At 42.1% G+C, this 25,979-nt stretch overlaps 1 protein-coding gene across 1 annotated transcript in view; it reads left to right on the top strand.

The window, feature by feature from the left end:
* The first annotated feature begins 4,787 nt into the window (after positions 1 to 4,787).
* LOC129331898 (cytochrome P450 2J2-like) overlaps positions 4,788 to 25,979 on the top strand; it is a 52,458-nt gene continuing 31,266 nt past the window's right edge. The window contains exons 1-5 of the mRNA XM_054982556.1: positions 4,788 to 4,958; positions 8,857 to 9,019; positions 16,511 to 16,660; positions 18,502 to 18,662; positions 23,650 to 23,826. Coding sequence (XP_054838531.1) covers positions 4,788 to 4,958; positions 8,857 to 9,019; positions 16,511 to 16,660; positions 18,502 to 18,662; positions 23,650 to 23,826 — 822 coding nt within the window. The remainder of the gene's footprint in view (positions 4,959 to 8,856; positions 9,020 to 16,510; positions 16,661 to 18,501; positions 18,663 to 23,649; positions 23,827 to 25,979) is intronic.

Below are 25,979 nucleotides of genomic sequence, written 5' to 3'. Positions count from 1 at the left end.
ATTGGCAGAACTCCAAAGATAATTTGTCTGGAGGATGTGGGGGCTTTTGGCAGCCCTGTTTATCAACATAAAATGTTTGTTGTGTTGGTATATCTCAAAGAAAGGTTTTCACAGCTCAGGTTGATCTGGTAATTGTCGAACAGAATTCTGCTCTTTAAAAAATTTCCAAAATATTCAACCCGCCCCCAGTCACCCCTTATTTGCAGACAGTATACATGACTGCCTTCTTTCAAAGTTTGGCCAGAAAACCATATTTTGTTTTTGGACATGGCTGCCTGTCTGATAAATGAAGCCAGAATGTTACCACAAAAAATGTCGCTGTCCTTCCCAACCACCTATGCTAAAAGAACCTGTTACCACACAAAACGTGTCCCCTGCTACTTTCCCCTTACAAATTTGAATCCCTTTTTTTGAATTATTTGCTGCCCAGATGCTTGGACCATTACAATGGGAATCAGTCCCTTTACACAGAGAGACCTTCTTCGATAAGTAGCTATGTTTTCTCTCTTGGTTGCCTCTTCGGTCTCTTCATTCCTTTCTTGGGTGGAATAAATTTGCATGCTGTTCTGGTTGTTTTGTTTTATTTACATGACATTATAAAATATTTTGACTGCTTCTTTTACATTTATAATCCTAAGCAAAGTTACTCCAGTCTAAGCCCATTGATTTCAAAGGGCTTAGACTGGAGTAACTCTGTTTAGGATTGTACTGTTAATTACATTCCCAGCCCAAATGTTTCTCTGACCTCTCCTTGATAAAATGTGTGTTCATTCAATGCTTGGAGAGGCACCTCAACAACAACAACTGTGTGCATATATACCACCCTTCAGGACAGATCAGTGCAACAGTGAATGAAGTCAGTGTTATTATTATCCCCTCAATACAGCTGGGGAGAAAGGGCTGAGTAGAGTGCCTTATCTAAGTCCACCTGTAGAACTGATTACAGTATTGGGGTTCAAACCAGCAGAGAGCTGATTTGTATCCCAGCCACTTAACCACTATGCTACTGCACCTCTTTATGTAGCCATTGTGTGGGCCACAGCCTATCTTGGGGATGTTCTCTTCAAATGGGTGTTAAATCAAAGTCAGAAACTCCTTTAGAAAAAAGAATGAGGGCCAAGCTACACATGACGAATGACACTTGAACGGCAAGTGGATTGAGTGGAGGGCAAGTGAACAGGGAGAAATACACTTGCCGTTCAAGTGTCATTCGTCATGTGTAGCTTGGCCCTGAGAGTTGATGGAAGGAGGGTTACCTTTGTTAAACAGGGATATTTACTGTGGATTTGGGCTTGAACTTGAAAGTGGGCTACGTTGAAACTGGGACATATTAGTGTAGATGTTTCTTACTATCCACATATGGTAACAGTTTTAACTTATGTATCAACACCTTCAGGAAGTTGGTTTTGGTTCACAGTCAGAAATACCTCGCACTCAGGGTACACAATCTAAAGAGCACATTTTGAGTCTTCTCATCCTGAAAGCAATGAGAGTTTTTCGACATAATGTTTCAGAAATCTATACACAATTCTTTGGAAAATCATGGACAACAATTAGGAAACTTAAGAATAGAGCGCTAATCCCAAAAACAATTTATTCCACTGTAGTGCTGCATTTTCAAGGCTAACTGATCTGCAACAGATAGATTTAGCGAGTAGCCATGTTGGTCTGCATTAGAACAGCAAGATTTGAGTCTATAGGCACCTTAGAGACTTAAAAGATTTTCAGGGTATGAGGTTTTATGAGCCAGAGCTCTTTTCTTCAGATATCCTACTAATCCTACTAATCCACAGCTATCAAATCCTCAAATCCTACTAATCCACAGCTGTCAATCTGTGGTCAATACTAGATGCTACCCAGCCTGGCAATGATAGGGATAACAAATGACACAAAGGAGGAGTGAAGGCTGGAACAGCTGATTGTTCCAAGGATCCACACTCCTTAAACACAAAACTTCTGGATGATGTTTGTCACCTATGTGCTATGTCAGACTGCATAGAGGCTAAGAATCACACCAGACACCTGCTTGGGTTAGAAATGGCCACAACTTTATTGATTACAGCTGGATGGAGCATTGGCCTGGTATCAGGGCACGGATCCCCGTTGGCATCGTAGGCCTGGCTGCCGACTGATTCATCACCTGCCAGCCTCCCACTGGCATCTCGGCACACGTTGCTCCATCGCTGGTCCTGTCTGGTGACCCTTGCCTCCAGATCCGTCGGGGTGAGCAGTCCCGAAAGCCCACTCACCCTGTTGGGATCCAGCCTAATGCCTCAAAAACCACCAACTCATAAAGTTGTGACAGTGTCCCTCAATGGTCCTTAATCAGTGGAGGGTGGGAGGGTGACAAGCTGCTCTTGTGGATGCTTGGGTATAATGGCACTGACCATGGAGCTGGGCCAGTGCCAGATGGATGCTCCTCCTCCTACCGCTAATCTTGCCTCCACTTCACCTTGCCAACCCAGCTTGCCGGTAAGTCATCAGCTTCCTTTTATCTGGACCTGTTTTGGTCATCACTGTCAGCCTTTGGGGGGAAATCAGCACAGCTTCCTGCCCTAGGACAGCTTAGCATAGAGAAAGGAAACATGGCCTACTTTCATAGCCCGCATAAATAATTCCATTTACTTTTTGCCCCCCACCTAAACCTGACATATTTGCAATAATATGCTACGTTGAAAGGAGGAAGAATAACAGAGGACCCTTGGTCCAGATTCAGCATTTCTGTTTAAAATTTTGTATTTAAGTGGCTGGAAGAAGCATCTGCTCAATACTTTTCAGAGCAACCATCATTCAATGAGGGTGGACAGTCCTCGGCCACTGGGTTGACTCCGTATTAAACTTGTGAGATATTTTGAGACCTGTGATCAAATCTTTCTAGAAATTTTTAAATGATAAAATTTAGTTTTCTGCTCAGACTGAGGGCAGTTGGAGACAGGAAGAGTTTACTTCTATGTCTCTTAATTCTTCATTAGAAAAAAACTCTGCCCTGTACTCTTGATTCTACTCCTCTTTAAATCTACCTGTTCTGTCCTACCTTCTCTCATATGACCTTAATTACGAGGACATCTGACAAACTTGAGTGACAAATGAATTATACAAATAGTTGAGAAGCTGGAATCACGTATCTGATATATTCCTTAGGAAGGAATTCATTCAAGGCTGAAACCTTACTTATGTAATTAGAAAAACCAAAATGAATACTTTGCTCAGTGACCTGTCTCAACCACTGGAGATCTATGTAACAAGCAGGATATCTCAGAAGAGCAAGGCTTTATTACTTGTTTACAAGTTTCTGTGTGCTGGTAGCCTGAATGTATGCTCAGAAAAAGATTTTATAAAATGAGGCCTAAAAATTCCCTAACAGGCCCACTCCCCTTGGCCTAGGAAGGAGCTCCTTCCCTCTTTTCCTTACCTTTCTCTCACACTTGGCATCCACATTTTTTTTGTCCCTTACAGGATGCCCCCATCCCCTCTCATACAGAAATAGAAGAAACACATTATTTTAGGTGCAATTTACAAAAATGGGACACGAGGATTTCTCAAAGTGATTGTATTTATTGGGAATTTAGAACCGTACTATATTACTAAACTGCCTTGAATTGCTGTCTCTGTATTGACTGATTAATGTCAATCTGTTCTTTGAAAGCTATATTTCTCTCTCTGTCTCTCTCTCTTTGCTACAATGTATTTTGGTTAGGAAAATAAAGATACCATTTTGTTAAACAGATCTCCCTTCCCTTTCCCTCTTCAGGGGTTTATCAAGACTTATCATGCCTGTGTATATGGAAAAATCAATGTCCCCTGGGACATATGTGTGTGGACATGCATATATGCATACCCTGTGTTCTTTTGGCATCACACTGAGCCTTCCAGACACCCACAAAGAATTCTGAAAACCAAAGAATCCATTACTCTCCAGGGCTGTTAAGTGATCCATATAAAATCTTTTTCATCTGTAAAGTGCAATACTAAGGATGGCCCATTCTTTGAAGAGAACTTTGAAGAGAACTTCATCATGAACTCTAGTATATTATAGGATATTTGAGAGCCCTCTTTTGAAAATTCTATAATCACACATGCAGTTAGATTTTCCACAACAACTTTGATCCATCTCATCAACTTGTACCACTAAAACTTCCTCTGAATGTTTGCGTGGTCACACACTGCAGGGTAGACAGTGAAATGAAATTGAAATCCAGGTGCTACCACCAAATTCACATATCTATTTGTTCACTGAAAATGTCAGCATGAACATGTTGACATCACTGCATTGTACATCAAATTGCAACATTGTTTCATCAGGAAAAACAAGGAGCTAAATTTCTGCAGTAGTTGAAGTTCACAAAATCAAGATAACTGAGACATTGCCCAGACTTTCCATAGATAACTGAGATTGTGAGGACAGAAGGCAGAAATAAAAGGGCAAACTATATACCAACATCACGTATATCTCATAAGCATATAGCAACAATCTAGACTGGGTTACATATAAGCTTAATATTAAACACTTCCCCATAATTAATTGAGTAACCATATCCGGATTAAACATGCTGATAATTATCCATGCTACCACAATGCATGCCTGGATGATCATATTCCAAAACTAATTTCCAGTCATGCCTGTTGACTTCCTGTACAGTTAGCTGTGTCCATGGTGTATAAAAAGGATGTCAGTAGAAAACTGAGATAAGTGGCAACAATCTGGAAGGGGAAAAAGCAACTAGAGGAAGAAAATTCATCCTATCTAGGTAAAAAATAACACGATAGGAAAAGAAGAAGTAAGGACAATGTTGGGACTACGGGCAATTTTGATCGCCCTGCTGGTATGCCTCCTAATTCTACGCTATCTGAAACAGATGTCATCACAGAGGACCTACCCTCCTGGACTTCTCCGGCTACCTATCATTGGAAGCATTTGGCGGTTTGCCTTCTATCGTTCCAAAGATCTTCACATTGAGGTATGCCATTCCATATAATTACTCCCTGTAGTGAAATAAGTGAGAACATTTTTATTCATTTTCTTACTAGGCTTGCACAAGTTGCTTCATATCCTTCACTAGTCAGTCATGTCTGCAGTGTCACATATGGGTCCTGCATCTGCACAGAGCTCACTTAATGAAATGTTCAGAGGCCTCAGCAAGGAGAGATCCTCTGACCTCTCTTCTCAAGCGATGTCTTTGAATATTTTCTACACCGTTTCTTCATGACAACCACGGGAGTGCCCAGATGTAAGGAAGGGCAGCTGCAAAGGAGAATGGTAGCTTGTCTCTTTGTTATAGTTACACACTGTGCCCATGAGGAAGTTCCAGCATGAAACGGGGATTGGAAATTGCTGGCTTAGACCCGTAGGGCTGTTCTTGGTGTGAGATTCAGCTGAAGGTCATTCTCTATTCGACTGACTCCTGGTGGTCCTCGAAATAAGAGTCCCAGTTCCAGGTTGCCTTCCATCGTCATTGCCTCTTCATATGTACTATGGACTCTTCACCGGTTGTACTACTGCCTGTATAGACACTGTATGAACTACTGTCTGAGTAGACATTGTATGAATTACATAGACGGCTATATTGCTGCTAGCTCTGTGTATCTTAACCATTTTTGAATGTTGTTCATGAGATGTGGTATATGAAATATTTATGATATTGCTTTAATTGATTGCTTTTATTGATTTAATTGATTGTGACACAACACGGTTGCACTCAGCACTTTATTAAATTTAACATAATTCATATTTCATGTTGCAGTAATATTACTACCTCCGAGTTGTCTTGAGCTTTACAGTGACCATGCAAATAAACAATGACAGATGTTCAGATCCACTTAAGCAACCTGTTTGCTTTATTTGTGATCTCTAAACAGTCCAACAAATCTGGTGGCCAGTGAGCCGTGCACTTGATGGCAGGTGCAGGTTGCCTAAAGAAAACAGGTACTGAAAAACTGTTGTTCCAAAAGTAGCATCAGTTTAGCACAAACATCACTAGGAACTTCTCAGAGGCTGAAGGTGTTGATCCAAAAGCAGCCTTGCACTGATATGTAATAGAAGCATTTCAGGAGAAAGAGGCAGAATCAGTCACCCCAAAGTCCTTTTGCGTTGCTAGCTGCTTGAGAAGTAGCTGCTGGATAAACTTGATTAGTAGTTTGATGAGTAGCTGCTTGATTAGTTGCTTGGTTAGTAGTGCTTGAAAAAACTTAATGACAGACATCTTTTCAGCAGCTGAAAGATATTTATTGACCTTCCTCAAGTTACAGCACATGGGAGGTCAAATGTGACTACAGTATGCAACCCTCTGATACTTTTCCATTCAGGAAAAGTAGAGGGGGAAAATACATCCTTCGCTAAATAGAAATCAGTAACCACACTAAGGAGATCGATAAGTTTGTGTGCTTAGTGATAACAGAGGGAGACCATTGCAGTGTTTTAAAGATGGAAATTAAAAAATGTTTCACTGTCATTTCACCCTCTGTTCAATCTGGGCTTGTGAATATGGTTGGACAACATCAGCCCTCAAAAACAAAACTTTCCTGAGCTTTCAGAGAACAGTGAGTGACCCTCAAGGGAAGGAGGGGAAAATAGCTGCTCCATATGGTAAGGAAATGGCAAGAGCAAAATACCGGAAGTGCACAATAATACAATCCTAAATGAGTCAGTATTGGTGCAGATTGCAACTGCGAAAACTTCAGAAATCATGGAATATGAACATAACTATCACGCAGTACGCTGATGTATTCTGAAGAGAATCAAATTACCTAAAAATGTCATTTAATCATATTTTTTAAAATATTGTCACTATGGTGAGAGCGTATATTGTGCATCAAGCATTCCTCAGTCAAGGCAGCAGCTGGACTGGTTACATTTGTTGAATGCTTAAATTGAAATGCAATCTGTAATTTATAATACTGCCTGCTGCTTCAGTGTTCTGTCTGGCAATTTCCACCTTGGGAAATCTCACCTAGGACCATATGGCAGAAAATAAAAGGGTTGCCAAGTGCAAAGGATCGGTTTGTCTGTTCAATAAATAAATTACTAAGTGTTCTGATATCTTAAAGACCAACATAATAATAATGGCCTTTCCTTTCCTGGGATAGTCACTTCATCAGAGGCAGGAATTCTTATCTTTAGTTGGCGGCAATGTGTGAATATTGTTCGGATAGAGCAGAAGTCTCCTTGGAATGACAATCTGTTAAAAGAGACAGAGCTTAAAGTTCTGGTTCCTTCCATGCTGGCAGCTATAAGGACAGGAATTTCCCTTTATTCTTCAAGTACAACAGAAGCCCGGGATTCACAGGTGATTAATCCCAAGCATTCTGAAATATTGAGCCATTAATAGGATATCTCAATCTCAGATGATGTCGAGGTATCACCTGAATAGATAGAGGGACAGTGTTGAGTTGACACCTGGGCTTGTTGAATGTCCAAGTTTTTCCATCTTGATGTAGGCAAAGACTTAAAACATATGTCAAGTTACCCTTTCTCTCTCACAGACCCTGCCATTCTTTCTCCTCTTGCTTTCTCTTCCAGGTTTCAGGTCTCACTAGATGATGTGTATCTGCACAGGCATGCCCTAGTTTGAACATGTTTCCTGCAGTCAGACATCAGCTGAAGGGAACAGATCTTTTTTTAAAAAAGAGAGAGAGAGAGAGAGAGAGAGAGAGATCAAAGAAGCTCAGAACAGCGCCCTAAGCTGAGGGAGAACTTCAGCCTTCCCCCTAAGCAATTTCCTTAAGCTAAAACAGAGCGCTATTTTGCCAGCTTTGCTGCTCCATGTGGAAAATCTGTGCACAGACTCTCCATGTGGAGCAGCAAAATTAGCGAAAGAACTACCATCGTTTGCAGTTTTCATGTAAGAAAATGGCATTGGGGGAGGTGGGAAACTTTCTTCAGTGGCACCGTTCTGAGCTAGTTTGTGCTCTCTCTCTCTCTCTCTCTCTCTTTAAAGCAGTTCCTTTCAGCGGACATCTGACTGCAGGGAGCGCATTTAAACCAGCTCAGAAATGGATCATCTAGCAAGAATGTCTTGATTTCTCTTTCAGCGCAAGGCAAGTCTAATGTTCACCGCAAATGGCTACAGACTCTGCAAAGGGCCAAACTTGCCAAACAAAAGAGTGGAACAAATTGCAACTGTCCAGATAAAGCTGATCACCTCCTCTTTAAAGCAAAATTTTAAAAAGAAATGGGAAACCTCTAATCAAAAGTCAGTTATAAAATCCTCAAGCATTTCTGGCATTCTCCTAAAAACTTGTGCTTCTTCTAATTGTGGGGTGGGAGCAACAAAAGGAACTGAACAGTGGGATAAATTTTGGTACCCTGTGTTGTCCTTCTGCTTCAGTTACCAATCGGCTTTAATTATCTATGGCAGTTTCACATGAACAGAATATGGCAGCAAAAGATTTGGGTCCCCAGTCTCCTGGGAAGCTCACCAGATGATGTTAGCACAGGCAGGCTAGCCTTCCTTACAGGGTTGTTGTGAAGATATGATGAAGGAGGGGGGAAATATTGGATGATAACCAAAATTTCTTGGAAAAAGAGGAGGATAAAATGTACTAAATGAATAAAACATTCCCTAGAATATAGATTTCTCTTGGACTTGCCTTGGACAACTGAAAGGGTGGAAAGTTAAGAGAAGTCTAATATGGGAAGTTTGGATGTGAGACTGTCTCCAGGAGAAGGAACTAGAGATTGAGTGGGGGAAGATGGGAATATAAGGGAAAGGAAATCTTTAAGGAGGAAGTGGGAGAGAAAAGAGCAGCATATGGCCAGGAGCTGAAGAAGTAAAGAATACTAAACTGCACATGTTACGGTCAAACCAACGACTTCAATTGATGTAACTTTTCTCTTGTCTCTTGTGATGCAATTGGCAGCTGGCAAAGCAATATGGAAACATTTACACTATATGGCTGGGACCTAAACCTGTCATTGTACTGTCTGGATTTGAGGCCGTGAAAGAAGGGCTGATAAACCATTCCAAAGACTTCGTTGATCGGCCAGCGAGCCCTTTCCTGAAAGCCGTAGCAAAAGAAAAGGGTAAGTTGCTGGAAACAGTAAGAACTGGGGAATGAAAAAGACTATCCTTCTCCTTCCTACAGGTGCAAGATACGAAAGAGAGCAAAGGAAGCTTCTGAATATTGCAGTCACAAAGAAAACAGGAGGCTGCTATAATCAGAAGGGGGAGCCCTTAGAAGTGCATGGCCTATTCATGAGGAGCAAGGTGGCAGGGGAGGGGCCAGGGTTGCCAACTCTGGGGTGGGAGACTCCTGGAGATTTGGAGGCAGAGCCTGGAGAGGGTGGAGTTTGGTGAGGGGTGGAGTTCAGCAGGGATGGGATGCCATAAAAGTTGATCACAAAATATGGATTTCCTCTAGGGGAACTCATCATCTCTAGAGTGTGAGTAATGAAAATTACAAACAATGAAAATAATGGTTTCAGATGACTCTCCAGAACAGAAATCTTAGTCCTGGCTGCTTGGTAGTCACAAAACCCTTTCTTCATGAAATCCATGATATCTTTTCCTGAGTTCCAGCGTGATAAATAAATTGTTATGTAGGCCCCAGAAACCTAATAAAAGAATTCCATGTTTGGGCCGTTAGCAGAGTCTATCATGTGGTATAGGAAGTGTGATTATAGGTCATTGTGAGCTTGTTCTGCTGGCTGGTGTGTGTGCAGGAGAGAAAATAATAAAAGCATACACTTGGTTTATATTTAGAAAAGAAATGATTTCTGTATTGCAGGAACTCCCTACTCTGATAGGAAAGGAGGAGAGAAAGATCCTAACTACCTATCTAGTCTAAGGATGGGCATGGATGGCAGGGCAAGGCCTGCATCCATGCTGCCAGGGCCGAATCCACACAGCTCAAGTTTGCTGCTATTTCCCCACCATTTATGCACTTCTCAGAAGGCTGTTCACATACTCTCACGTCGATCCCGCCATTCTTTCGCATCTGTTGCACTGCGCCTCAGACGAAGTTGTCACACTTTCCACCACTTCTCTTGAGCAGTTCTCACCATGGATGTGAACAAATAGAAGCGGTTCCCAAAGAGACCGCCCCCTCTTAACCACCCCCACTTCCTTGTTTCTTGCCTTTCCAGAATACCGTCCCTCTTTGCCAAGCAATTCTTATGTTCCCAACTCTGTCTGAGGCATGCCCGCACCCCCGTCCTGTTTATTTATTTTTTTTAAAGGGTGCTTTCCTAGCACTATTGCGCAATCCCATTTCAATTCCCAAGCGGTTTGGGAAGTGGCGTTGTAAAAAGCCCGTGGAGGCATCAAGGGGGGGGGGGACATTTTTATTACAGTGAATAATGTTTTACTGCTGAAGGATAGCCTAGGTAATTTCTGATAAGCGGATTGTGGCTGCAACGGTTGACTCTTTCTAGGTTTTTTTTTTAAATTTAAAATTATCAGTATAGCAAAAAATTGCTACCCTATAAATATAGTTGAGTGGTAACACAGTAGTCTGTGGTAATTGGCCATATGAACATCTGTGTCCCACCAATGTCCACAATCTTTTTCAGTGACCCATTGTACTCTCCTGGGGCTCGCTGACCAACAGAAAATGCTACTTCAGTCTCGCATGGCCTGAGCGTGCGATGCAGCATGTTGTTTTCTATGAATCAAACGTATTTGCAATACAGCGGAAAATCAATATAGTGGAAATTTCTAATTCTAACACACAAGCACATAAAATTCTTAGGAAAGCAGTGGCGGGAATAGATTTCAGGGTTTTTCGGGTGATAATTACCTATCAGAGGAGTAGTGTGGTCCACAGAGGAAGAGGGCTTCAAACAGCCAGCATTCTCAACTAGGAGAGGCTCAGAGAGACTCTGAGGGCACTATGATTGAGTCCAAGTAAGTGTGTACAATTTAGCTGGAGCAAAGCCAGTATTCTTATAGGGTGAAACAGACCCTGAGTCTGGAGAGTGACTTCAGCCAATAAGACAAAGGACCCTAATGGTTGGTTGTCGTGGGTTTTACGGGCTGTATTGCCGTGGTCTTGGCATTGCAGTTCCTGACGTTTCGCCAGCAGCTGTGGCTGGCATCTTCAGAGGTGTAGCACCAAAAGACAGAGATCTCTCAGTGTCAGTGTCTGTCTTTTGGTGCTACACCTCTGAAGATGCCAGCCACAGCTGCTGGTGAAACATCAGGAACTACAATGCCAAGACCACGGCAATACAGCCCGGAAAACCCACAACAACCATCGTTCTCCGGCCGTGAAAGCCTTCCACAATACATCGACCCTAATGGTTGTCTCCTGAGGAGGACAAAAGGTTAGAGTACCTTGATTGGTGCTGCTGAGGTGTTACAGAAGACTTAGATTGACTGTTCCTGGTGTTTTACAAAGAAGCTATAGTTAATTAAATGTTCCCCAGAGTTGGTTGATGAAAGTAGAGTTTTGATTAGGTGTTCCCAGGGAGAGTTTAAATTTATCAGAGCTGATTGATGGTCCTAGATTGCATGGCAGGATCTAATCAATGTGGAAAGAGGAGAGAGGAATGTCCAAGGGGAGATGACCCACAAGTGCCTTTCTTGTCAAGGAGCTGCCTGCTTTGAGTTTATGGGAGGCAGGAAACAATGGCATCTAATCACTCGGCATTTGATCTACTTTTATACGGGTGTTCCAGTCTCCCTGGAAGGAGCTGACAACCTTCTGTCTTGCTATGCAGTTTGGCGTGTGCATCAGGAAGTGTGTGAGGTCCAGTGGCTTATGATTTCACATCCTAAACATCTATTAAAACAGTGGAGGTTAGATGGACTGCTCACAGGAGGAGGGCCAAACCAATCAAAAAGTCTTTACCTGTTTATGGGACACCTACAAGGCAGTAATTAGGGGCATATTAATGGACTTAAATGGAAGAGCCAGGAAAAAAAAAGAGGAGAAGAGACAGGAGATCACGGAGAAAATAAAAGCCAAAGAAATACAGTTAAAGAAAAGACCAGGGAAAAAGAAAATCTACCAGGACATTAAAATTCTTCAAGAACAGCTGACAGCAATGAATAACAAAGAATTGGAATGGAATCTTAAGAGAATGAATCAAAAGGCGTTCGAAGGCGCAAATAAACCTGGGAAATATTTGGCATGGCAATTGAAGAAGAGAAAGGAGAAGAAAATAATAAATAAAATCTGTGAGGACAATAAAGTGTACCTGGAACAGACAGCTATTAGCAGAGCCTTTTATAAATTTTATGCCAAATTGCCAAATTGTATAATAAAAAAGAATAAAGACTCAATAGCGACATACTTGGAGAAAATGAAGCTCCCAGTAATTTCGGAAGCTTGGAGAGACAAATTGAACAATGAAGTAACGGAGGAAGAAATAAGAAAGGCAATACAGTCAACAAACTTGGGAAAGGCGCCAGGACCGGATGGACTTACAGCCAAATTTTATAAGGTAATGGCTAATGAACTGGCACCATTCCTAAAAGATGTGATTAATGGTGTTTTAAAGGATCAACGGATCCCAGACACTTGGAGTGAAGCTAATATATCATTGATCCCCAAAGAGGGGCAAGATCTGACTAACGTGAAAAACTATAGACCTATATCGTTACTTAATAATGATTATAAAATTTTTGCGAAGATACTGGCGGAAAGAGTGAAGGGATGGCTTTCTGAAGTTATTGAGGAGGAGCAAGCTGGTTTTTTGCCAAATAGACAAATCAAAGACAATTTAAGGACAGTTATAAATGCTATTGAATACTATGACAAACGTTGTGACAAGGAGGTTGGCTTCTTCTTTGTGGACGCTGAAAAAGCGTTTGACAATTTGAACTGAGACTTTATGTTTGCCACCATGGAAAAGCTACAAATGGGAGAAAGATTCATAAGAGCCGTAAAGGAAATTTACCGAGACCAGAGTGCAGCAATTGTGGTGAATGATGAGGTGACCAAGAAATTGACTATAGGTAAAGGAACAAGACAAGGTTGCCCGTTGTCTCCACTGTTGTTTATTTTGGTTTTGGAAATACTGATGATACAGATACGAGAAGACAATGCAACCCGTGGAATAAAAATAAAGGACTTTTCCTATAAGGTCAGAGCATTTGCGGACGATATAATGCTAATTGTGGAAGATCCAATGGAGAATATGCCAAAAGTAATAGAGAAGATTAAGGAGTTTGGAGATTTGGCAGGATTTTATGTAAACAAAAAGAAGTCAAAGATATTATGTAAAAATATGACTAAACAAAAACAACAACTATTAATGGAAATAACAGACTGCGAAGTAACAATAAGGTGAAATATCTGGGAATTGAACTGACTGCAAAGAATATAGATTTATTTAAAAACAACTATGAGAAACTGTGGAGTCAGATAGAGCAAGACTTGATTAAATGGAACAGACTAAACTTGTCATGGTTGGGAAGAATTGCAGTAATTAAGATGAATGTGTTGCCAAGAGTGATGTTTCTGTTACAGACAATACCAATTATCCGAGACTCTAAGCAGTTTGAAAAATGGCAGAGGAAAATATCAGATTTTGTTTGGGCAGGCAAAAAGCCTCGAGTGAAAATGAAAGTGTTACAAGATGCAAAAGAAAGAGGCGGAATGCAACTGCTCAACCTAAGACCTTATTATGACGCAATTTGTTTAGTGTGGTTGAAAGATTGGATGATGCTGAAAAACCGGAAATTACTGGCCTTAGAAGGATATAAAAAAATATTCGGATGGCATGCATATTTATGGTATGATAAAGTAAAAGCGGACTCTATGTTCTTACATCATTATATTCGGAGAAGCCTATTCACAACTTGGAAGAAGTACAGGAATTACCTACAAGATGGAATCCCCTCATGGGTGGTTCCATATGAAGTAATAGATCCGAGAACTGTCGATAATGAACAACAGTGTTTAACATACAAGGAGATAACCCGAATGGAATTTTCCAAACCCAAAATAAAGACGCAGGACGAGTTGTCTCCAAGGTATGATTGGTTTCAGTATAGACAGATCAGAGATCTTTATAATTCGGACTGTGTGAAGGGAGGGATAAGAATGGAGAATTCGGAATTAGAACAGGCACTTTTACAAGAGGATAAAAAGGAAATCTCTAAGGTATATAAAGTGCTGCTGAAATGGTATACTGAAGATGAAACAGTTAAAGTGCAAATGGTGAAGTGGGCTATAAACTTCAATAAGGAAATAACAATGGAGGCGTGGGAATACTTGTGGAAGAATACAGTGAAGATCACGACATGCACCAATATTAAAGAGAATGTCTACAAAATGATTTATCGTTGGTATCTGACACCAAAGAAAATTGTGCTAGGGAATTTGAACACGTCTAATAAATGCTGGAAATGTAAAAAGCATGAGGGATCTTTGTATCATATGTGGTGGACTTGTGAGGTAGCTAGGCAGTACTGGGGGGAAATAATAAGAGTAATAAGCGAGATTTTACAATTTCAAATTAATAAGAACCCAGAACTCCTGCTACTGAACTTGGGAATGGAGGATATTCCAGCACAATATAGGACATTACTATTTTACATGACAGCAGCGGCTAGACTTTTGTCCGCGCAAAAGTGGAAAGTGCAAGAAGTGCCAACTATTGAGGACTGGATATATAAATTGCTGTACATGGCGGAAATGGACAAAATTACAAGGAAACTGAGAGACCTTGATCCAGGACAGTTCAACACGGATTGGGAGAAGCTGAAACAATATTTAGTGAAGAAATGGGAGGTGGGAGGAGAACTGTGGCAGTTTGAAAATTACTGAAATACAATAAAAGTAGAGGGAGGTGACTTTACCGGGGGGTGGAGAGGTAAATGAGAATTTCTAAGCAACTATTTTATTAGACTATTATATATAGCATTAAGTATTATAGGTGTTATTACAAGAATTATAATGATAGAAATTAACTAATTATAAGGACAGAAACTAATTAATTTCTTTTCTGGCAATAATTGTATAATGGAGATAATTTTATAATTGCAATGAAGGAATTTAAGTAAGGTGGGAAAATATATATTAATGTATAGATCATGTATTAAATTGATTGAATTGGTTTGGAGGTATATATGGGTCAAATTGGTTGACTATTTTTGGTGGATAGTTGCATAATGAAAGAATAATATAATTATATAATTAAAACAGTATGAAGATAAGATATGTAGAAAAAGTAATATAGAGAGTATAAGTTAAATTGGTTGACTTATATTGAATGTACTGTTTATAGAAGTATCTAAAATTATGCTAAATGAGGGATAAATTGTTTGTCCCATATTGAAGACGAGATTATAAGATAGAGTATAGAGTACCAAAATTAGCTAAATGATTATTATCAAAAGAAAATATGCCAAAAATGTATTATTTAGTTATGTATTATTTAGTTGTTAAAGTAAGTAGGAAGACAGAAGGAGCACTGTGTTATATAGATAAGCTTAGAAGAAAGTGAAAGTTTACGTTTGACAGATAGAATAAATTTAAAATGAGTAAGGGAAAAGGGACAAGGGGTTGGAAAACTGTTGGAAGTCAACAAAAGGGGGGGAAAGGGAGGGGGTTAGAATTGGAAAAATTAAAGGAAACTGATTGTAATGTACAATTTAATGACATCTAATCCAATATTTTTTTTTTTTTTAAAGTCTTTACCTGTTGGCAGATGACAATGACAGGGGCACCTAAAGCAGGTCCTCCAAAGATGGCTGATGTGGGTGGACGGGGAGAAGGCAATCCTTAAAGTATGCTGGTCCCAAGCTGTACAGGGCTTTAAAGGTCAATACCAGCGCCTTGAATAGAGCCCGGAATTACTCCTTGGAGAGATTAAATGCTGTCAATGTGTTTGGATTGCTTGCATCTAGGCATGTGTGCAATATGAGAAAGCCCAGTGCAAACCCGCTGAGAACATTTAAGTCCTTTGTCGATGAATCCAAGAAACCCGTGACTGAAACATGCTTCATGCTTGAGGGGCACAATTTCAGGCAATTTAAGCAAAATACCCCTGTGGGGGGGACTCTCCCTTCACTGTTGCTCTGGGAATGATGTTATTCCTGGTGCTACCCTGAAGGATCTGGAGTGCACTAAAGCATGATCCAGACCTCTCAGACCTCTCTCAACACCTCCACTCCCCACCAGCCAGGTAAGAGGCTGGGAACAGAGAATCCACTTACCCCAACTGGGGGACTGGGGACTATATTCCATATGGTCTGATTGTCAAACATGTTCCACATAAAATTCATGGCACCTGTAATTAAAACAGATACAGCATAAAAATGGGGTTGGTCGAGATTACTCCAATAGGGTGAAATGTATTCAGCTCTAAAAACCGGAATTGTTGAATGCTGGTAGATGGCAGTGAATGAGGGCTTTGCTTTTCTGATGCATATATAGCTGGCAAATATCAGAGACTTATCACTAAAAGAGATGGGACTGATTCTGCAATGGCATTGCAGTTCTAAGGTTTTTTAGAAAGGCGGTAGCTTTTCAACACAGTTTGTTTTCTAACCTGATAACCTAAAAAAAATTTTAACTGTAAATTTTTGAGTACTAATTTCTCATTGTTTCGTCCTGACCGTAGGTATTATATTGTCAAATGGCCACACCTGGAAGCAACAGAGGAAGTTTGGCACAGTTGCCATGCGGAAGCTGGGGCTGGGGAAGAAAGGCCTGGAGCACCAAATAGAAGAAGAGGCCCAGCAGCTTACTCAGACTTTTGCATCTGCAAAAGGTAGGGTTGCCAGTCCCCCACTGGGAGTGGGGGATGCCCCTCTCCCACCCACCTTCCCTGCCCCTGCTTACCTGGCTCCATGCTCCCGGGTGACATGGCGCACGCCTGTGGGCCTTAAACAGCCTGGATTGGGCCTGAAATGGCCTGGATCTGGTCGCTGCTGGGCGGGGGAGTGCTCCTCTGCACAGCAGCAGCCCGGTCTAGGGCCAATTCTGGCCCAATTTCAGCCATTTCAGGCCTGATGGTCCGGATCAAGCCACTGCTGGGTTGGAGAGTGCTCCCCCATGCTGCAGTGGCCCATTCCAGACTGATTTGGGCCCGATCAGGCTCAAATTTGGCTCAAATTGAGCTGAATCAGGCCCCCTGTGGAGCGTGGGAGCACTCCTGTGATGGCCACGTCCTGTGTGATGACATCACTTCCCATAAGTGGCATCATTGTACTGGCCCAGGGGTGCACACGTGTGACTGAACTACCCATAAAGTAGGTGCTGGGCACCCACCTCCCACTGGGAGTACAGGGGAACCTGGCATCCCAGCAAAGAGTATGTGATATCAGGAAACTGAGCCGGTCCATGTTTGCTGTAGTATTCCTTTTTAGTATTATTACTCATTGGATGTTCGGATTAATTTAGCTGTACTAATAGGGTTGCCAACCACGAGGCAGTCCTGGAGATTTCCCAGAATTTCATCTACAGATTTCAGTTCTCCTGGAGAAAATGGCTACTTTGGAAGGTGGAATTTACAGCATTACATCCCACTGCTGCTCTACCCATAAATCTCCAGGAATATTCCATCTCAGTGTTGGTATCCCTATGTACACAGTCTGATAACAAGTGGCTTAGAAGTTACCATATTTATGACATGCTGGGATCTACTGGAAATAAATTATTCTGAGCTTGGAGTTTCAGCTGTTGGAAGAAGATGAAGTTATCTCTGGGCTTCCTCAGGTGAGAGATGTGAGAAAGGCAGGTACTCTGAAAAAACAGCTTCATCTTCCTCCAAGGCCTAATTCCAGCACAAGATGCAATAGATTATGGGGGCCTAGGGGAAAAGGGAAAGTGGCTTCTCCTTAGGGATCCCATTCCCCTGGTGGGGGCAGGACACTGCCACTCCCACCTTTTGCTCCCCTAACCACTTACCTGGCCAACAGGGGGAAAGATGGGGAATGGGCCTCCTGGGTCCGCTCCTGGTGCTGGCATGACCACATCGCTGATGTCATTGCGCTGCCCAAATCACCCCTTTGCAATGCACACGTGCACTCCCCAACCTTGTACAAGGACATCAGTTTCTGGAAGTAACGTCATTGTGTTGGCATGAGGTTACTTGCACACTTTGTGCATGCTCAGAAAACTTCCCCAGAGCGATAATAAGGTAAGCACTGGAGAATTCTAGAGGCTGCCTCTGCAGAGACTGTCTTGCCCAAACCTAACTCCATAAATAGCTTTGGCTTGGAACAAGAGGGAGAGAGGCTCTGTGGTTTGGGATCAGGCCTTATCCTTTGCTATTGTGAAAACCTGTTACCTACCTACTAACTCCACAACAAAATTTTGTGTTTTTTTTTATTTTACTTCATTCATATCCCCCTCTTTCTCCCCAATGGGCTTGCATCATTCTCCTCTGCTCCGTTTTTTCCTCACAACAACCCTGTGAGGTAGGTTAGGCTGAGAGGGTGTGAGTGTCCTCAGGTCACCCACTGAGCTTCCATGGCAGAACGGGGATTAGAACCTGGGTCTCTCAGATCCTAGTCTGACACTCTAGGCAGTACAGCCTACTGGAAATCCATGCTGAGTATTCACAGGAAGGATGGAATATTAATATTTTGCAAACTACTTTATCTGCAGGGCAGCCATTTGACCCTTCAGCACCCATCACTAATTCTGTCTCCAACGTGATCTGTGTCGTGGCTTTTGGACACCGGTTTTCTATGGAAGATAAAGAATTTCTCAATCTGATAGACGCCATTGGCTATATGTCTAGATTTTTAAATACCGTCTTTTATGATGTAAGTTCATTTTCTTTTATTTTCCTATTGGGTCAGAGAGCTCTCACCCAGATTTCCCTTATTTTCAGCTTTAACGTGAATCGTTGACTAGGGATGCAGAAGAATTTCACATATTCATTGGCTCACTCAAACATTGATGATCTGAACAGGTTCTGTCAGGATAAGAGAACTTTCATTTTGATGATAAACAACAGAAAAATAGACAGGGGGCTCCTTGTTCATGGGTATTTTCACACAGCACCTCTGCTTGTTGATCATTCTTTGTTATGTTGATCTCTCAAACTGACTGGTTGAGGTTTCTTATATAAATCCAGTTTTGCCCCCATGGGCCATTCTGAACCAGTGAGGAACATTTCACTCAGACGTTTAACGGAAACGAGCCCCAGAACAGTTTTATTGAGATACAACACATGTACAGCAGAGAAATCCAAAAGACATGCAATGGATGATTATATTTTAATAAATTTATCTCTGTCCCTACAAAACTGAGCCCCCTAAACACTTTTCGTCCATCAAACGAAAATCTTCTAGATTCCAACAAAATTTCATAGCTATCTATCCAGAGACTTGTTTCAAAGATTCAAAGATTTTAAATGGGAATTTTTGGCTGCATTATTCACTTATCATTCTTGGAACCATCAGCAAGCATGTTCATATAAAGTAGCTTTCCCCCCTTAACTCTATATTTCTTTTAGTTGATCGCTCCACATATATTAAGGAACTCCAGGAGAACCAAATATTGAGAGGACTGGGCAACAGCAGCCCCAAAATGTTATTAGAAATAGTTATATTTCAGAACTGATTTTTTAAAGAATAAGATAGGGAGGTTACGATAAGTAATACCTTTATCAGAGTATATGAATAAGGGAATAGTTAAACAAATATACTGATGGGGCAGACTATATATACTATTATGTTGGTAGATCAGATTGTATATTATGTAATGAATGTGCAGTATGGTGCTGTGTGCGGTGCCACATTGGTGGCAGGGTGCACAGTAGGGGTGTTAATACATATTATAATGACAATAGTATATTTGATAGAATATATGTTTAAAAGAAATAGAATATGTTTAAACTAAGACTTTTGTTATATATTATATTATATTATATTATATTATATTATATTATATTATATTATATTATATTATATTATATTATATTATATTATATTATATTATATTATATTATATTATATTATATTATACTGGTCTGCTATATTGAATGGTATAAGATTTATACTATATTGATAGTATAATTGATAGAGGTATATTATACTGATAGAATATTTGATAGTATAATTGATAGAAGCATGCTATATTGATAGGATATTTGATATATATGATAGAATACCTGGGAAAAAAATTAGAATGAGCTTAGACTAAGGGAATTATCAAGTAATAAGAGGGGGTAAGGGTTGGAAAGCTGTTGGAAGTCGATAGAGAGGGGGGAGGAAAAGGGTGGGGGATAGGGTTACTTAGATATTGAGGGAATGTATGTATTGAATTTGAAAAGTATACTCACCAATAAAAATTTTCTAAAAAAAAGAAAAGAAATAGTTATATTTCATTAAGTAGCAGAGTGGTAGCAGAGTTACTTAGTCAGAAGCATTTCCCCAAAGTGCAGTAACTAGTCCATCTGCTATGCCCATATACAGACTCCCAATATTTGTTTAAACAGCCTGCTCCTGGACTATTTTAATGACTTTTTAAAAATTATTGATTTTATGGTTTTTTGACTTCGAATGTATTTTTTGAACGTTGTTAGCTGTCCCGAGCCCATCTGTGGGGAGGGCGGGGTATAAATAAAATAAAATAATAGTAATAAATAATAGTCTTTGGGCAGTCAAATTGTAGAAAAGGATAGAGCTTACAGTATATTCAGCTGCTAGATTCCATGCACAGTGATATGTGTGAGTAGAAAAAGTCCTAGACTGAACAGACGGGACACTTGACACGTGGAGAACACTTGTCAGTTTCCTGAAAGTTCCCATGGGAAATGTAGTGAGAAAAAACCTCTGTCAGGGAGAAGAGGGGGAATCCCCCCTCTCCCTGGCCTAGGTTCTTTCTCTAGTACCTCAACTAGTCTGCTTGGCTCCCTCTTGCTGCTGCCAGCACTCGGCTCCCGAGTGCATTTAGGGAGCAAGGGAAGGCGAGTGTTGGCAGCAGCAAGAGGAAGCATGCTCCACTCGCTCCCTTGCACTCAGGAGCAAACCACGATGGTGGTCGTGAGAGGGACCGGGAGCTGTGCTCGGCTCCCGAGTGCATTTAGGGGAGCAAGGGGAGCATGCTTCCTCTCGCTGCTGACAGTGTCCTCCCTTTGCTCCCTTGTACTCAGAAGCAAAGAACACAATGCGCTCAACTCCCAAGTGCATTGTGCTTTCCCCTTGCTCCCCTAAATGCACTCAGGAGCTGAGCGTGACACCCTGTCCCTCTCACCGCCACCAGTGTGCTTTGCTCCCAAGTGCAAGTAAGTGAGGGAAGCACACTTCCTCTCGTTACTGCCAGTGCTCAGCATCCCTTGCTCCCCTAAATGCACTCAGGAGCAGAGCACTGGCAGCAGCGAGAGGGAGCCGAAAAGGCTAGATGAGATGCCAAGAGAAAAAAAACCTGAGGAGGGATTCTCCCTCCTCTCCCTGACAGAGGTTCTTTTTCATTACATTTCCCATGGGAACTTGCAGGAAACTGACGAGTGTCTTCCACACATCAGGCATCTCGTCTGTTCTGACTCCTAGTTTAAAGAGACACCTTCTACAAAGGAGGAATACTATTCCACAAAGGAGATATCTACAATTATTATGAAATATTGAGTTGGAACCAGCACAAGAATTGCAAAAGAATCACACACGGACACGTTTCCTTTCCCTCTTTCTCTTCCCACAACAGCCATTTTTGACCCTGGGAAAATTTACTCCCAGGATCACAGGACCTCAATGGAGTAATAACCAGATGGGTGAAGAAGCTGCAGTGGGGAGTAGGAAAGGGAGAAATTACTCCCTCCTGCCTCTTCTGTGTGTCCCAACTAGAGATGGGCATGAACCGCATTACGAACTTCAAAAATCCACGAAAATGGTGATCACGCGATAGTGATCTTGCGGCTTGTGATTGTTCATGGCCAATGAACCAGCGTTCAGAAGAAGGCTGGTTCGGTGCATTCGGCCGTGGTTTGGGAAGCCAGACACTCAGGCGCCAGCAATCAATTCCCCTGGCAATGGAGCCGGGGGAATACCTGAACAGTCTGTGCTCCTTCTGTCGCCCTGGAAACCCAAATGGAAGCCCAGCTTACCTTGATCGGCAGGTCTTCCTTCCAACCATGGAACTGCAAAGCTGTTACAAGTTGGGAGAAGACACCCAGGGGAGGGAGGGGGGAGGGGGTGTCCTGTAGCCATGGGCACTCCAATCTCATCCTTGCAAACCCTGATAGGCAGCTCTGACGGCCAAACACCTCCTGCATTGCTCAATGGGAACTATGCTTATAAATAGCCTTGGGCTCCCAGGCAGGGTTTCACTTTCAGCGAGCAGTGGAGTGGGACAGAGCTCTTGCTTGCCACTTGCTAGCCTTTGGGGAGAGAGACTAATTCAGCTTGGCTTTGGGGGATAGGGATCTATCTCCTCTGGTTCCAGGGCTGCTGCCTGGCTCTGGGGCCAAGCTCAGTGGGCGCCTCAGCTGAGGGCTCACATTGATAATTGATCAGTGCCTGATCGGGTCAGGTCTGTGGGAATGTTGGGCTAGGGCTCTAGTCCCTCCTTCCCTCTGGTGCCAGGGCTGCTGCCAGGCCCTGGGGCCAAGCTCGGTGGGCACCTGGGCTGAGGGCTCATCAAATTATTCTTATTATTATCACAATCCTAATCATTTTAATTATGATTCTTATTATTACTATTATTATGCTTAGTCTCTGTGCCTGTTCTGCCCAGGCATCTTGGTGTGCTGGACTATGGCTGTAGCCCCAGCCTCTGGTTTCAGTGCTGCTGCAAGTTTTGTGCAAGTAAGCTTGGGAACCACGCTTGCTCTCGCTACTGCCAGTGCTCAGCATCCCTTGCTCCCCTAAATGCACTTGGGAGCCAAGTGCTGGCAGCAGCAAGAGGGAGCCAAGCAGACTAGATGAGGTACTAGAGAAAGAACCTAGGCCAGGGAGAGGGGGGATTCCCCCTCTTCTCCCTGACAGAGGTTCTTTCTTACTACATTTCCCATGGGAACTTGTAGGAAACTGACGAGTGTCTTCCACACATCAGGCGTCTTGTCTGTTCTGACTCCTAGTTTAAAGAGATACCTTCTACAAAGCAGGAATACTATTCCATGTAGGAGATATCTACAATTATTATGAAGTAATGGGTTGGAACCAGCACAAGAATTGCAAAAGAGTTACACAAGAGCACAGATGTTTCCTTTCCCACTTTCCCTTCTCCCAAAAGCCATTTTTGATGCTGGGAAAGTTTACTCCCAGGGTTTCAGGACCTCAGTGGAGTAACAACCAGATGGGTGAAGAAGCTGCAGTTGGGAGTTGAAAGGGGAGAAATTACTCCCTCCTGCCTCTTCCATGAGTCCCAATCACATGCCTACTATTCAATGCAGCTCTCACAAACTATCAAAGGATCTTAGATGGGTATTGGGGTGAAGGGAAAGTGGGGGATATTTTCAGTTTTTAGCATCTTCCACTGATCATAGAATCCAACTGATTATCATTCTCTCTTGAAGAATACTAATTTAGCCTAGTAGCCCATTTCCTGTAAACAGAACATCTAGCTATAACCATACCCCTATGATTTGACACATTCTACCAAGAATTTTTTTAAAATGCCAACTCTGTTTATTAAACTGAGGTCTAGCAGCACCTCAAAGACTAACAACATTTATTCCAGGTTCTGATGGAGTGACTCTCAAAAAGTTATGCTGGAATAAATGTTGTTAGTGAGTACGGTGCCAATAAATATCTTTATTGACTGAGCCGTCATGGTACAGATAGGATTTTGCCTTTTTCTTTCCTGCAGCTGTATGAAGCCTTGCCATGGCTCATGGAATATCTCCCAGGCCCCCACAAGAAAGCATTTGAATGTTCAAAGACTGTGCAATTATTTGCCAAGAAGGAAATGGAAAAACATAAGGAACATGAGGCTGTGCTTGAGCCACAAGATTTCATTGATTTCTATCTATTTCAGATGAAGAAAGTAAGTATCCACCTGGTATGTGAAATCAGATACGTTCGATAAACATGAAAATAATGAAGGCAAATGCAAACTCTATACTCTGAAACTGGTATACACTCCGGCCACTTTCTCAGCTATTAGGTATTATGCATTGCTAACAAACATTGCTCAGAACTGTTAAGACACTTATAGCACATAGGCATTGGTGATACTATGTAGTGTTGGTGGAAAGGGAACTGATTCAGCTGGAGAGGGAGCAGTTTCCAAGTATTGTCTTCAGATTCGTGAACAACCCGCAATAAAAAGGAAGAAACCCTTCATTCCAAAGAAGCAAAGTGCAAAGTTCAGAGAGCTGCAATTTCCAATAATGTAATAGTATTTGTATCATATAGAGAATGTTGATGCACTGTTACATCATAGGCAACTAATGACATTGTAATTAGAGATGGGCATGAACAGCAATATGAACAAAAAAGGGCCACAAACAGTCCAATCTGCTGTTTGCGAACAAGCTGTTTGTGAGGCCCCATTCTAAACGAACAGGTGGCTGTTGCAAGCCTCGTTCATTGCTGTTCATTGCTGTTCGTCAAGCCAATCTGGCACCTGCAATCAATTCCCTTGGCAACTTAGGCAGGAATTGTCTGAACTCCTGCTGTTGCCCTGGAAACCCCAATCTAAGCCCAATTTAGCTTGATAGGCAGGTCTTCTTTTCAAGTATGGAGCTCCGAATTTGTTACAAGGGAGTCTCTGATTTTGCAGACAGTGGAGAGGCAGTTGCTGTTGGCATGTTGATAGAGAGAGTGCATTGGAGCTTGAATTTCCTTTGTGTGTGGTGGGTTAGGGATCTACCCCTTCAAGTTCCGGGGTTGCTGCCAGGCTCTGGGCCAAGCTATTATTTATTATTGGTACCTTTCCTGGTGCCTTCTCAGGTCAGGTTTCTGGGAGTGGTGAAGAAGGGATCTTGACTTGGATGATAGCTGGAGGAGAGCCTGCTGGCCCCCATGAACAGACAACCACGAACATGTTCGTGAACAGGGCCATGTTCGTGGTTTTTCGTGAGTCCCTGTTCGTGGATGGCAATGAACATCATTTTCATTTTTTTCTGTTCGTGCCCATCTCTAATTGTAATCCCCCTTGCATCTCTGTAACAAAGACATACTAATGATAATGATAATAATGATAATAATAATAATGTTATGATTTGTTGTAATTTACATATTGTTTAACATTTGTGGGCTTTAGGTGGATTTATGTTACATTTTTGTACTTATATTCTGCACTCTTCTGCACTTTGTAAGTCTCTTCTCCAGATTCATAACTGTCAGAAGATGTGTGTATCAAAAAGTAACTAAAACATTGCATATTGCTGAAGGAAAAAAAAATTTATTTGAGCCAAGTAAAACTGAACACAATCCCTGAAAAATCCCAGTGCAGAATACCAACAGAGTGACTGAGTTAGTCTGAAATAAAAACTGCCAACTAGTTCTTTTCTGAGAGACTAGAAACAAAGCCCATTGTGGGAAAAAATAGAAAGGGGAGAATGGGCAGGCAGGCATTCCCTCCTCCATCACTGATCCTGGCCAGTGAAGGAGGGGGGTGGGCATAGCCACCTGTTCCACACCTGATCTCAGCAACAGGAAGGGGTAGTGGGCTTTGCTACCTGCTGCATGTCTAATACAGGCCAGATTAAAGGGTGGGGGTAGGCATTGCCTGTCATGGGCTGGGCTAGCCCAAGCAGGGTGGTTCAAGTCCAAACCTTAATGCCAGAGTCTGAGGGGAGTTCCAAGAGCAAAAGCCAGGTCAAACCGGTAGTCAGAGCAAGAGATAACACCAGGAGCGAGTCCAAAGTCCAAGAGCAAGGTCAGGTACAATCCAAGGTCATTTACCGGTAGTGTCAGGTCCAAAAGCAGGCATGGGCAAGGAACACGGAGTGGTTGCAGGCAGTAGACACATTGCTTCCACGCCCGGCAGTTCCTCCAGACTGGCTCTTATAGCCAGGCGTGGTTTTCAGCCAGCTGCTGGGGCTCCATCCTGATGCTACTCATCGTCACTCTCCAGCAGCTGGCGTTGGCTCAAGAGGCGAGCACTGTGCTGTCTCTCCTGCAGTTCCAGTCTCTGGTGCTGCCTGCGGCGTTCCTTGGGTGTGGGTGAACCTGGGGGGGGTGGAGGCTCTT

The sequence above is a fragment of the Eublepharis macularius genome, chromosome 6 (assembly GCF_028583425.1).
Source record: "Eublepharis macularius isolate TG4126 chromosome 6, MPM_Emac_v1.0, whole genome shotgun sequence".
Lineage (NCBI taxonomy): Eukaryota > Metazoa > Chordata > Lepidosauria > Squamata > Eublepharidae > Eublepharis > Eublepharis macularius.
Note: the sequence above shows the minus strand (reverse complement) of the source record. Positions and strands in the feature narration are given on the sequence as shown.